This window comes from Hyperolius riggenbachi, chromosome 2, assembly GCF_040937935.1.
Source record: "Hyperolius riggenbachi isolate aHypRig1 chromosome 2, aHypRig1.pri, whole genome shotgun sequence".
Lineage (NCBI taxonomy): Eukaryota > Metazoa > Chordata > Amphibia > Anura > Hyperoliidae > Hyperolius > Hyperolius riggenbachi.
Window position 1 is genome coordinate 207,865,777 of NC_090647.1, and position 13,871 is coordinate 207,879,647.

The 13,871-nt window shown below is 41.5% G+C and overlaps 1 protein-coding gene across 4 annotated transcripts in view; it reads left to right on the forward strand.

Annotated features, from left to right (window-relative positions):
* Positions 1-13,871, forward strand: part of MYO16 (myosin XVI) — a 490,337-nt gene that overhangs the window by 278,828 nt on the left and 197,638 nt on the right. For all 4 annotated transcript variants that reach the window (XM_068268029.1, XM_068268033.1, XM_068268031.1 and 1 more), the window contains exon 17: positions 5,613-5,715. In XM_068268029.1, the coding sequence (XP_068124130.1) occupies positions 5,613-5,715 (103 nt within the window). The remainder of the gene's footprint in view (positions 1-5,612; positions 5,716-13,871) is intronic.

Consider the following 13,871-nt stretch of genomic DNA (forward strand, 5'->3'; position numbering starts at 1 on the left):
AGGAGACCTCCTAGGAAGCCATTACAGGGCAAGCGAGTTGGGGCACACACACACACACACACACACACACACACACACACACACACACACACACACCACACACCACACCACACACCACACACCACACACCACACCACACACCACACACACACCACACACACACCACACACCACACCACACACCACACCACACCACACACCACACCACACACCACACCACACACACACCACACACACACTTGTGCTGTAATCCTCTCCATGTGGAAGCAAAACAACAATAATTGAAGTCATTCCGAACCCATCTATTGATTTTGGTGTGATGAAAAATTTACTGTAAATACACTTATGTAAGTTATGATGAAGAGAGTGCCATTCATTTCTGACTTAAAAACTGAAAGTGGCCTTGCCTTCGGTTGGAGACAGGTTTGCATTTGTGATTAGACAACACAGGATGGTGAGGCAGGCTTTATTATTCTGTCACATTTCTTTGTTACATAACAATACCCATGGCCATATGACAATATTTGTCGAATCTGGTCACTTCCAGACTGACATGACAGCTACATCCTGTCTGTGAAGGCATCAGCTGACAGCCAGGTAACTGTTCATGGACAAAAGAATTGTTAGAAAACCCGATGTGATCATTCTTATTTAACCACTTGCCGACCGCACGCTTATACCGTGCGTCGGCAAAGTGGCAGCTGCAGGACCAGCGACGCAGTACTGCGTCGCCAGCTGCAGGCTGATTAATCAGGAAGCAGCCGCTCGCGCGAGCGGCTGCTTCCTGTCAATTCACGGCGGGGGGCTCCGTGAATAGCCTGCGGGCCGCCGATGGCGGCTCGCAGGCTAAATGTAAACACAAGCGGAAAGAATCCGCTTTGTTTACATTGTACGGTGCTGCTGCACAGCAGCGCCGTAAGGCAGATCGGCGATCCCCGGACAATCAGCGGCCGGGGATCGCTGCCATGTGACAGGGGACGTCCTGTCACTGGCTGCACAGGACGGATAGCGTCCTGTGCAGCCCCGATCACCGGGGGGACAGGTAGGAGAGGGAGGGGGGTGAATGTCGCCGCGGAGGGGGGCTTTGAGGTGCCCCCCCCCCCGCAACTAGCCTGCCCACCAGAACGATCAGACCCCCCCTGCACACCATCCCCATAGGGGGGAAAAAAGGGGGGCGATCTGATCGCTCTGCATGAAACCTGATCTGTGCTGGGGGCTGCAGAGCCCACCCAGCACAGATCACAAAAAATAACGCTGGTCCTTAAGGGAGGGTAAAGGGTGGGTCCTCAAGTGGTTAAAAATAATATAAATAAATAATTATTAAAAAAAACACAAACATTGGGGGAGCGATCAGACCCCACCAACAGAGAACTCTGTCGGTGGGGAGAAAAGGGGGAGGGGTGAACCACTTGTGTTTTTAGTTTTATGGCCCTGCAGCTTGGCCTTAAAGCTGCAGTGGCCTATTTAACTAAAAATGGCCTGGTCTTTAGGGGGGGGGGGGGGGTTAACACTGTAGTCCTCAAGTGGTTAATCTTGCAACATACAGTAAATTTTATCTTTTTCAGTTCTGAATTAATGCTGTGAAGGTCTTTAACCTTCTACATTTTGTGTGAGATACTTGTGTGCCACTACTTCAGCTTATTTAAAAGAAATTCTGAATATTTAAAAGTGGGTCTGTTGACAGCAATAGTATTAAGCAGACGGTTCCAATGGAAAATTATAATAATTATTACTACTACTGCTGACAGTTATCCCATACCTCCCAACTTTTTGAGATGAGAAAAAGGGACACTTAAGCCACGGCCCTGCCACACCCCTGATCACGCCCCTGTCACACCGCTAGTCATGCATACCATAAAGATTTCATAGGAAAAATATGTTGTTTTTATAATTAAAACCACACTGGTCCTTTCCTCCATATTAACATTTAATTTCCTCCATATTAACATTTGAAAATTAGTAATATATCAATTTAAAGGATGGGAATAAAGTTTAGAGTCAATCAAACACATTTTTAGTAGAGAAATATATATATTTCCATAGAAAGAGGGACAAAGTCCTGAAAAATGGACAAATGACTGAGGAGGAAAGAGGGACAGAGGGACAGGGCTCCCAAAGAGGGACAGTTAAAAGCTATGACTATGAGTTATCCTCCCAATGTTAAAGTGAGCAATATGAACTGCTGACACTGTCACGTTCCTTCTTACCATTAACCATCTTTAGATCTCTGGTCATTTGAATTATCCGCAGACTGAAATGGATTTCCTGCAAAAAAAGCTAATGCGGATAAATTATTCTCTTTTGTCTGAGGAAATTTTTTAATTGTTTTCAAGAATATACTGCTGGTCCTCATCTAGTTATATGTTAGGTAATGCTGTACGCACAGTAGTGTGATGGTGCGATGTTTCCTGATATGATAATTGTGCACAAATATGTTAACATATGGTCGACAGTGGATGGTAAACCTAAAAGTGAGGGGCAACTCCCTCTCCCTCCCCTAATCCGACCCACCCACCAGTAGATCTGGAAAGTATTCCCTCAAGTCCATCTGTTCCTGCACAATGATAGCTGACCACTGGCAGGGTGGGCAAGGTTTCTGATGTTCTTTCACTTGGAAGTTGGAACTAAGAGGATGGCCTCAAAAAATTACTGCTTCCCCACCAACATCATGCCAGCTTTTACATTATATGGGATTTGGAGCAGGTCAACTATTTAGTTTGAATTTTTAAACTGTTTACCAGGCATGCTTATTGGGAATGTTTGAACATGACAAGGCTAAATAGTAAACACGATGCAAGATATTGTCTTTTTGGATTTACTGTGTCTTAAATCGAACCTCAGCTTAAAGCACATTTGTGAGATAATCAATAGTATATGTAGTACTAATGGTAAGTAGAATATTAGTAACATAAATCAGAGTCTCATATTTTTAAACTGAATTTTAAAGAGTAACTGTCAGGCTGCAGAAGCTAATTTAAACCTCTATTCTCCTGTGTTAAACAGTTTAGAAGGAAGCCCAAAAGCCATTAGTGAAGATAAAAATCTCAGTTACCTTTGATGTGTGCTTATCAGCAAGTCTGTTATAGACCCATAAGGACGCAAGCCGCATACTAAACTGCAAAGCATTCTGGGGCCCTCCTCTCGGCTGCTAATGAGACGTTACAGAAGCTTGTAATCAGTCCAGCGTGTAGCACTGATAAATCTCGGGGCAGAGTACTCTGCAGGAGTCAGCTATTGTTCCTAGCCACATGGCTCATTAATATTCACTGCACACTGTGTTGTTCAAGTAGTAGCTTATCTGTGATCAGGAAGCAGGCAGGACATGACGACACATTTGACAGAAAAACATGGAACCTGCCATGAGCTGTCAGGAGCATCTATCTCTGCATATACTATATACAAATTCTGTGAAATCCAAACGTGGACAGTGAAATGCATATGTAATGTAAGTACAGCCAATCTTTAGCTACTGATATATGTGTTTATTTTCTCTGAGACCTTATACCTAACAGCTCCTCTTTAAACAGTAGCCATGGCATTCTGAAATCAGCTTCATACTGGTGCAAAACAAACAAAAGTAAAGAGCCTTTGAACTTTTCAACTCTATGAGGCCTGGAACCCGCTACAAATCGCAAATCGCTAGTACAATCGCTAGCGTTTTTAATAAGCGATTTGTAAGCGATTTCATGAGCGGTTTCCGGCGCTTTTGGGATCAATTTTAAAAAGTGTACGTTTTTTGCCAGTGATTGTGTAGCGTTTTGCGATTAGTGATTTTAATTCTGATTGGTCTTTTCAATGTATCCTAATTTTATTTACAGTTTGCAATCGCACTCAAATCACTATGTGTAGCAATTCATGAGCGATTTGCCAGCGTTTCAGTACATTACATTGAAGCGCAAACGCTTTCAAAATGCTGCATGGCCTGCGATTGCGATTTTGCTAATCGCAATCACTACTGTGGAATTTGTTACATTTATTTACATTGGCAGAGCGTTTAGGGAAAGCGCTAGCGATTCAAAGCGCTCCCCAAACGCTCAAAAAATCGTTCTAGTGGGTTCCAGCCCTTATGCTATTAGCAGTGTTTCCTCAGTTAGATAAAAGTGTTTTGCCTTTACCTTTCAGGATCTCTAGATAAATGTATCTTTGTTTGCCTCTTTTGCATAGATAACAGTACTTGTTGTACAAGTAAACAGACAATTTCTTAGTAGCCTTTTATGAACTAGAGTTGACTCTATTTCAGTTGCATGCAAATACTCATGGGAAGAATTTGTATTATACAAACTCCATAACAAATTCCACAACAACTGGGATATATTAAGAATTAACTAAAGACAAAATAGCCTGTTCTCACTCCATTCAGCAACTTTCATTTTTTTTAATCAGTCTCAGGAGTGATCACGCAGTTCCTGTATTTAGTCCCTGTTTTTTATGCAGAGATTATTGTCAGCTAAAACAGGTGGAGTGCAGAGGGTTAACCTAATTTGTTCTGGTTATATTTAGAATAAAAGGTCCTATTGTGGATGTATACACATTACTGCAGCTGCACAACCACGTTGGTAGCCTTTCAGCAGTCTTTACAATGTTCTGACATGACCCACATAAGGGAGGGTTCACCATGAGTGCTAAAGTGCAAACGTCTTTTGCAACCAAATTTTTAAGCACTATACTTGTTCGTCTGATTTACAACTCACACGTTTTGCCATAATAGCTAATGATGGTTAATGAGAACACACACACTAATTTTTGCTGCACTGCTGTGAGTTTTTTTCCCTCGCATGAGAAATTTGCATGTAAGTGTATACTATCTCAGTGACTTACAATGAACTTGCAAGCGGGTAAACGTGTGCGATTTTGTCAAGTGTGAATTCTGCCAACATGTGCCCCCTAGTTGCAGAAACGTTAAAAAAAAAATAAAGAGAAACTCTAACCTAGGATTGAACATCATTCCAATCAGTAGCCGAAATCGCCCTTCCCATAAGAAATCTTTACCTTTTCCCGAATAGATCATCGGGAGGGGGGGGGGGGGGGGGTGTCTGTGTATCTGATATTGTGATGGAACCCCTCCCACAGTGTGAGGTCAGGGCCATGCCCCCTGACCGTTTCCTGAATATATATATATATATATCTTTAAGCCAATGGCGGTTGATGCGGTCTGCTTTTTTTTCATGTCTGCCAGTAGTAAAGATGATCACCCACAGGATCACTGTGGATCAAATAACTTGAATGAATTAAACTGTGGATATCAATAATTTCTTGATCTATCTTCTATTTTTTAACTTCTCACTTTAAAATGTATTTATTTATAATTTGTATTTATTAATAATGTATTTTCCCCCACTATATTTCAGTAGAGTTCCTCTTTAAAGCAGCGAACCTAGTTTGGCGTTTTTTCCTTTGTTTTCCAACGTTAGAAAATCAAACCCTATTGCTTCCATTTTACTTTCATTCATTTGAGGAAATTAATACGATTAAGCAGAAGAAACGTGCACTGCACAAAGTATACAAAATAATTTGTATTTTTATATAAATATTATTATAAATGTTGCAGATGATCAGAATATCTTGGTTGTGATTCAAAGTTCTTTTCCATGACCCCATGTTTCCCCCCTGCAGGTATCTGAAACAGACAACACCAGAGGATATACACAGCACACAAAACAGAGAGAAATGTTCGAACCTCAAACAAGCACTGAATGCTCTGGGATTTAGCAGTCTTGTAAGTCAGTTGCATGTGTATGACTCTTCACTTATGAATACAGCACACATCTGCAATGCAGTCTATAAAAATCAGCTGCTAATGCTAGCTTTGTTGTCTCCACCTGAAAGCTGTTGTAAGGAAAAACGCAGCTCTAGCTTGCACATCAAATAATGCACTGCCTTATGTATTTATGTAATTCCACCTTGCAGCATATCGCATGACAAGCAAGCTTTTAACATCCTTATCCAAAGTCCTCGGCAATGAGTAAGGCTATGTTTACAGTGGGCATTGCGTTACATTCCCTCTAAGTCGTTCATTGGGATGCAATACGCCGTTAAACCGCACTGGCTGCACTGTGATAAATGCATAGGTGTTGCATTGCAGGGCAACATTTTGCACAATGCACCACTGTCATTGTAGCCTTATATTATGATTTCCACCACGTTCAAAAACAAATAGAAAAAAAGATCAGAGACTCACTCTCTGCATATTCTTTACTCAGTGAAATGTGAAAATGAATTGATGAGATAAACAATTATATTTCCTAATCCCAATACTCTTAAAAAATGATTATTTTTTTTAGATATTCCATGGTTGTATTTTATATTTAAACAATTACAAAGTAGATTGAATGTTTTGTTATTTCTGCTCAGTGGCAGCCTATTTATTGTCCCTAAATGAAAATACATGAACTATTGACCCTTTTTTTATCCCCATCTGCTCTCAGAAGTAGTATTCTGCCAGGAAAACTTTTATGGCTGTAATTTCCTTATCAGTAATGATTACTATATTCCGGACAAGGTACTGATAAGACAGAAGCTGCCACTTCTACTATGCCTAAAAATGAACTCTTCCCGGCAAAAAAATAAAACAAATAAAACAGCCTGTTTATTATTATGTTTTGCAATGTACTGATGGATAGTATACTGGTTAAAGAGAACCAGAGACGAAGCACCCTCATGTATTTTATTACATTTATCAGTGGGAACATGAAAGTAAACACCTACCCTGCTTTTAGTTTCATTCTTATCTGCTTAACCCTCTGGGGGATAATCCCGAGCTGAGCTCGGGGTAAGCCGCCACAGAGGATTTCTCAGGCCCTGGTGGGCCGATTTGCATAATTTTTTTTGTTGCACGCAGCTAGCACTTTGCTAGCTGCGTGTATATACCGATCGCCGCCGCTACCCGCCGTGCCGCGCCGCTCCCCCCCCCCTCCCAAGACCCGTGCGCAGCCTGGCCAATCAGTGCCAGGCAGCGCTGAGGGGTGGATCGGGACTCCCTCTGACGTCATCCCGATCATCGCTATGGCGACGGGGGAAGCCAAACAGGAAATCCCGTTCTGAATGGGATTTCCTGTTTGCTTTGATTGCCAGAGGCATGATTTAAAAAATATTTTTTTTTAAAAAATAGTGCTGCGCCACCTTCTGGGCAATATAATTGTATCCCCCAGGAGGTTAATTAGTCTATTAGCAGCTGTGATAAGAATCCCCGACTGGCTCAGTCTAGGTTTGACCTGGAATCATTATAGCTGAGTCACTCTTCTGTGGAGTCTTTTCAAGCCCAAGCCTGCCACCTCCTGGCTCAGATTTCCTGCTTTGCATACTGAGAGCTGAGATGACATGGGAGGGGCTGCTCCTACTGAGAGAGAAGCTCTGAATATACAAGTGTGGCTGCAATATGATCCCTGTGTGCTCTGTGTGCACTAGATAATAATGATGACTGCAGTTTCATTCCTATGAGAGACACTTCCTACAGGCAGCTGCACATCATACCAAAATGAAAGCATACAGATGAAATGCTGCAGCAGCCTTTCTCATATAGCCTAGATAGCAGCCTAGTCTCATATAGCCTAGACAGTACATCCAGAACAACTCATAACCCGGAAGCAGAAGGGATATGAGCCAGCTGAGTTTTCTCACAGGATCTGTTTTTACACCGTATCAGTCTATCACAATTGACTTTTATATCCATGGTGGCAAGCAAGGAAATACTTAAAGTGAACCTCCGGACTAAAAATCTACTCAGCAGAACTGAAAAGGCTTGGTGATTCTTAAACAGTTTCACAGCATCAGAACTTTGTTTTTCTTACCAAAGCATCATTTTTAGCTGCATTTTTATCTAAGCTCTACCCATCAAAGAAAAAAAGCCCGGGCTTTTTTTTCCCTGATGCTGTGCAGAGCATGATGGGATTTCCCATGTTGTTATTCATGTTGCCTAGCAACTGGGAGAGGCACTCATGACACAGGACAGTTGGAACTGAGTCTCATGCTCCCTGTCACCTCCTGTCAACCAAAAAGAGGGCTGCCATCATGAAATCAAACATTTGTCTGTTCTTTTAAAACAGGGTGGGTAAGAGATTATATTACCTATCTATTTTAATTAACATAACTAATGTAACTTAATGACAGTATGCTTGTTTAGGCTGGAGTTCCTCTTTAAAATACGTTTGGAATTACTTTTTACTTGCTTTTCAGTCATTTTTTCCAGTTGTTAGGTGTTGAAAAGCTATTTTGAAGATTATATAAAAATCTATTTAACTCCACTAGGCATAGACTGGGCTGCCACTTAGGTGTTCATCAATGATACAATCTTGATTGTACAATCTTATCAAATCTATATAGTGGAATGATAAACTGTGTGAATATACTTTGAATAACTTCAGAAAGATCTTCATATTGCATAGTAGTGATAAGACTACATCATTAACCCCCTTGCCGGTCCAATTCCCGCAGCAAGGGGGCAGCACAGCACTTTTTTTTAATTTTTATTTTTTTAAATCATATAGCGAGCCCAGGGCTCGCTACATGATAGCCGCTGAGCAGCGACATCCCCGCAGCCACTCCGATCGCCTACCGGCGATCAGAGTAAGCTGGAAATCCCGTTCAGAACGGGATTTCCTGCTGGGCTTCCCCGGTCGCCATGGCGACGGGGCGGGATGACGTCACCGGCATCATGGACGTCGGAACGTCAGATGGAATCCCGATCCACCCCTCAGCGCTGCCTGGCACTGATTGGCCAGGCTGCACAAGGGGTCTGGAGGGGGGGGGACAGCGTGGCGCGGCGGGTAGCGGCGAATCGGCGGCAAGCGGCGGTGATTGGAATATGCACGCAGCTAGCAAAGTGCTAGCTGCGTGCAATAAAAAAAATTTATGCAAATCGGCCCAGCGAGCCTGAGAAATCCTCCTGCGCAGGTTACCCCGAGCTGAGCTCGGGATAACCGGCAAGGAGGTTGATGGACACCTTTACACTCCATCCTCAGAGCATTGTGAAGGTATACAGTTTAGACATGCAGGCTTTTGAACAGTAAATCGAGAACCTCCTCATGGGAATAAGCCATTCAATTAATATTTAATTAAAATAAAAGTGTTTAGGATATTATAGGTATCGTAATTTTTTTAGTGATGTGTAGTGATGATGATGAGGATGAAAATTCTCCTAATGATCTCATTAAATTAAAAAGGAACTTTAACAAAGGATTTAAGTTCATTCCAATCAGTAGCTGATACACCTTTTCCCATGAGAAATCTTTACATTTTCTTGAAAAGATAATCAGGGGGGTCTGTATGGCACATATTGTGGTGAAACCCCTCCCAGGGTGTGATGTCATGACCAATGCCCTGACAGTTTGCTGTCTGTGAATCTAGTTGCATTGTGGGAAAAATGGCTGTTTCCAACTCCCAAGCAAGCATATCTCCTTCTGTCTCAAACAATATCTCCTTCTGTGCATAGAACTTTCAGTAACAAACATTCCGTACAGGTCATCTGGCAGAACTAAAGATGTCACAACCAGTGATAAACTTCAGAAGGTAAAACAGGTAGAGGAAAGATTTCACAATGTGCAAACGCTGACTAAATTATCTAGAAATTAATATTGTAAACAACAAGCAATTTTATTCATTGTTATTTTCACTACAGTTCCTCTTCGAGAGCAAACGTTATTAGGCTTTGCATTGTGTATAGAGCTTCTGAAAGAACCCTCTTTGTACTAGTCACATGCTTTCAACATTTTGAGTGTTTGTTGTTGTACAGAATGAATAAATGAATATCTCCTCAAACCAAAATATTTTAATTTATAAAAACAGTGAAAAGTTACCCGTTACAATGACAATTCAGATTTCATTCAACTGATTACTTTATTTATGAATGACTGCATGCCATAATAACAAGACCAGGAACAATAACTAGGCCTGAGGAAAATTTCCCTCATCAAAATACCTGTTATAATGGATCTATATTAATAAGTAATACCAAACACTAACTACCGTAAGTCCATGAAAACCCTAAGAACATTCCTGCAAGAATCCACATAACATAAAGTAAGCACCCCTGCATAGAGTGGAAAGATACAACATATATCATATTTTTCAGACTTTAAGATGCACTTTTTCTCCTCCAAAAGTAGGGATAAAAAGTCACTGCATTTATAGTCCAAATAATACACTTAGGACTGGTGGGGGAGCAAAGGGAGACAAAGGAGAACACGGGGACATTTAGGAAGACACAGGGAAAAAGAAGGAGACTAATCACGACATAGAGTGGGATGAAGGAGGAAACCTGGGCACACAAGGGGGACAAACAAGGAGCTAGGAGAACACAAAGGGGGTGAAAGACACGGGACACAAAGGGGGGCAATTGAGGACACAAGGGAACACAAAGGGGAACAGATAAGGACAAAAGGGAACACAAAGGGAGACAAATAAGGACACAAGGGAACACAAAGGGGAACAAAGGAGGACATGGGACACAAAGGGTGACAAATGAGGACACAAGGGAATACAAAGGAGACAAATAAGGACACAAGGGAACACAGGGGGGGACAAACGAGGACATGGGGAAACAAAGGGTGATGGAGGACATAAAGGGGGATGAAGGAGGACACAGAGTGACACAAAGGAGGACACAGGGACAATAGAGGGCACAGGGGGACAAAAAGGGGTATGGCAGAGGACACAAGGGGGCAATAAAAAAAACAGGATTGCACAAAGGGGCATGGAGGGGGACAACGGTGGATGCAAGAGGGATAGTGACAGACATATTGGGGACAAATTAGGACAAAAGGGAGAAATATCGGGGACACAAGAGGGACAAGGGGGGCATGAGGTACAGGCATACTCGAATGTACCAAAATTTTATTCGGATACATTCAAATTCTCGTCCGGGGAAAATTTGGATTCGGTGAAAATTCGGATTCGGATGCAATCACCAAATTCGGATTCAGTTCGGGGTCGGTAAGAAAATTCTGGCAAAAATTTGTGTTCGGGAATTTGGTTGTTTTTTTTTTAAAGTTCTCCTCCTCCTCTCTCTCTCTCTCAGAGGGATTTGTAGGATGTCAAAAAGCCAGCTCACATACATTGGCCATGGCCAGGAATCAAACCCAGGTCAACTGCTTGGAAGACACTCAAGGCAGCTATGCTCACCATTATACCACCAACACTGCCTGCTGAAGCCAGCCTAGCATGTACCATTGTGATATACCTTGAATCTACATGGCTATCTGGGGTTCTCTTCAGACAACTGTTGACCAAAAAATGCAAGGCCATCCCTGGGTGGGCTTGAACCACCAACCTTTCGGTTAACAGCCAAATGCACTAACCAATTGTGCCACAAGGACTGTGTAAATGTTATGGGTACTAAATGGCTATCTTGGGTTTTCTTCAGACAACTGTTGAGCACAAAATGCAAGGCCATCCCTGGGTGGGCTGGAACTACCAACCTTTCGGTTAACAGTCAAATGCACTAACCAATTGTGCCACAAGGACTGTGTATATGTCATGGCTACTAAATGGCTATCTGGGGTTTTCTTCGGACAACTGTTGAGCACAAAATGCAAGGCCATCCCTAGCAGGAAGGGTTGCATGGCCACCTAGCTTTTCATCCTTCCCACCCTTGCCCTGGAATCTTCCAGACTTCTAATTGCTGTCCTTTGCTGTGTGTGTTACACCAGCATCATCCAGGGGGGCACATGATCTTTCTGATTCTGAAGTCTTGAATTGAATCTTGTAAGCAGTTTCACCATGTGTCCCACTGCTTTCATCTAGCAAATTAGGCAAATATTCAAGCTCATTTTTCTCTTGGGTATATCACAATGGTACATGCTAGGCTGGCTTCAGCATGTAGTGCTGTCGGTAGTATAGTGGTGAGCATAGCTGCCCTCCAAGCAGTGGACCTGGGTTCGATTCCTGGCTAATGTATGTAAGCTGGCTTTTGACATTCTACAAATCCCTCTGAGAGAGAGAGAGAGAGAGAGAGAGAGCGAGAGAGCGAGCGAGCGAGAGAGAATGGGAGGGAGGAGGAGAAGGAGAGCTTTTAAATAAAAAAGAGATCCGAATTTCCGAACACAAATTTTTGCCAAAATTCTGAATTATGCGGCTGAATTTGAGAGGCACTATTCGGGTAGATTCAAATTCTAATCATCAGAATTCGGATTCGGCAACCATGAAAAATGACCCAAATTTTAGAGTACATAATATATTTGCGAATTTGAAGAGCAACCCTGATGAGGTACAAAGGGGGCATATTAATCGGGAGGGATTGGGTGGAGAACATCCACAAGATGCCCCTGCACCATGGACACACCGGGTTTAGAATTTTTTTCCATAGTTTTTGTCCTCTAATATATATATATATATATATATATATATATATATATACGTATATATATATATATATATATATATATATATATATATATATATATGTAAATATATATGTAAATATATATACATATTGGTTATACCTATCCCATTGCTATTTTGCTATTGGTGTTACCACAATCTGGGTTTATGATGAGTTATGGATAACCGTTCATGAAAAAAAATGTTGACGGTCCCTTTAAGAACATATTTCATACATATGTGCTCTACCTTTAAGCAAATAGCTGCCATGAGCTGAAATTTGGGCTCCCAGAGGCGACCAATAAAATATTGGTTGCTGGGGTTGCCCATTGTACAAATTGCGATATAATTTGAACAGCAGGTAGCTTTTTATTGGTAATCTCTGGGCACACACATTTCTGTTCATTGCCCCTAATTGTGACTTTGCAGCAGCAGGAAGTGTTAAGCGCTAGGCACAGGGGTTTTAAGGGTTAGGCACCACTTGGGGAGGTTGTTAAGGGTTAGGCATCGGTAGAGGGAGTGTTAAGGTTCATACACACCTACCAACTATTTACCAAACTTGTCTGTTAAGCCCCATACAACTTTTGTTGGGAAACAAGTTGAAACAACTAAAAAAGTATTTTGCTATTGTTCAAACAGCTGATAAGACTGATAAGAAGTCAACCCAACTGTTGGATTTACTTCTTATCAGTCTTATCATCTTTTTTAACAATAGCAAAATACTTTTTTTTTAGTTGTTTCAACTTGTTTCATAACAAAAGCTGTTTGACAATTGGCTGCATAAAAGACCACTGTTGAGCGTGTGAATGGGGCTTAACAGACAAGTTTGGCAGATAGTTGGACAGATAGTTGGTAGGTGTGTATGAACCTTAACACTCACTCTACCAATGCCTAACCCTTAACAACCTCCCCAAGTAGGTGTGTAACACCAAGTAGGTGTTGGTAGGTGTGTATGAACCTTTAACAGTTGGGCATCAGTAGAGGAAAGATCAAGTATTAGGCATCGGTACAGGGAAGCTTCTGTGTATGAGCAGGGTTAGGTCACAGTAATATATTGCTAAATATTACCACGATTTTTCTATGGTAAATATAAGTAGTAGAATATTAGTAATTTTACCGATAATCTACTAGTGGTAATATATCCAGTGCCCTTTTTTCCAGGCGCCTTTCTTACATACAGTATATGCGTATAAACCAGAGACTAATGTATTCAAATCATCAGCATGACAGCTGGATGACCAAATAACAATGGCAGCAGCTATATTCTTACATTAGGTTTCCTTTTATTGTTCTGTATATATATTTTTTTTACTCTGCCAGATTCATTGCCTCTGTGATGATAGATATCGTTTCATTACCTGGTTTACTGTTTTATTTTAGCAGTGAAATCTTTATATTGCCAGTATACATTTAACATTATAACCTCATGAGATGGAAAACTGGATCTTGTTGCATTTGCTTTGTAAAAACATCCTGAATTCATCTGACAAATGGATTGATGGAAATAACAAGGTCTTAAAATGTTCACAGAGGATGTGTGTATAATTCATTTCTTAACCT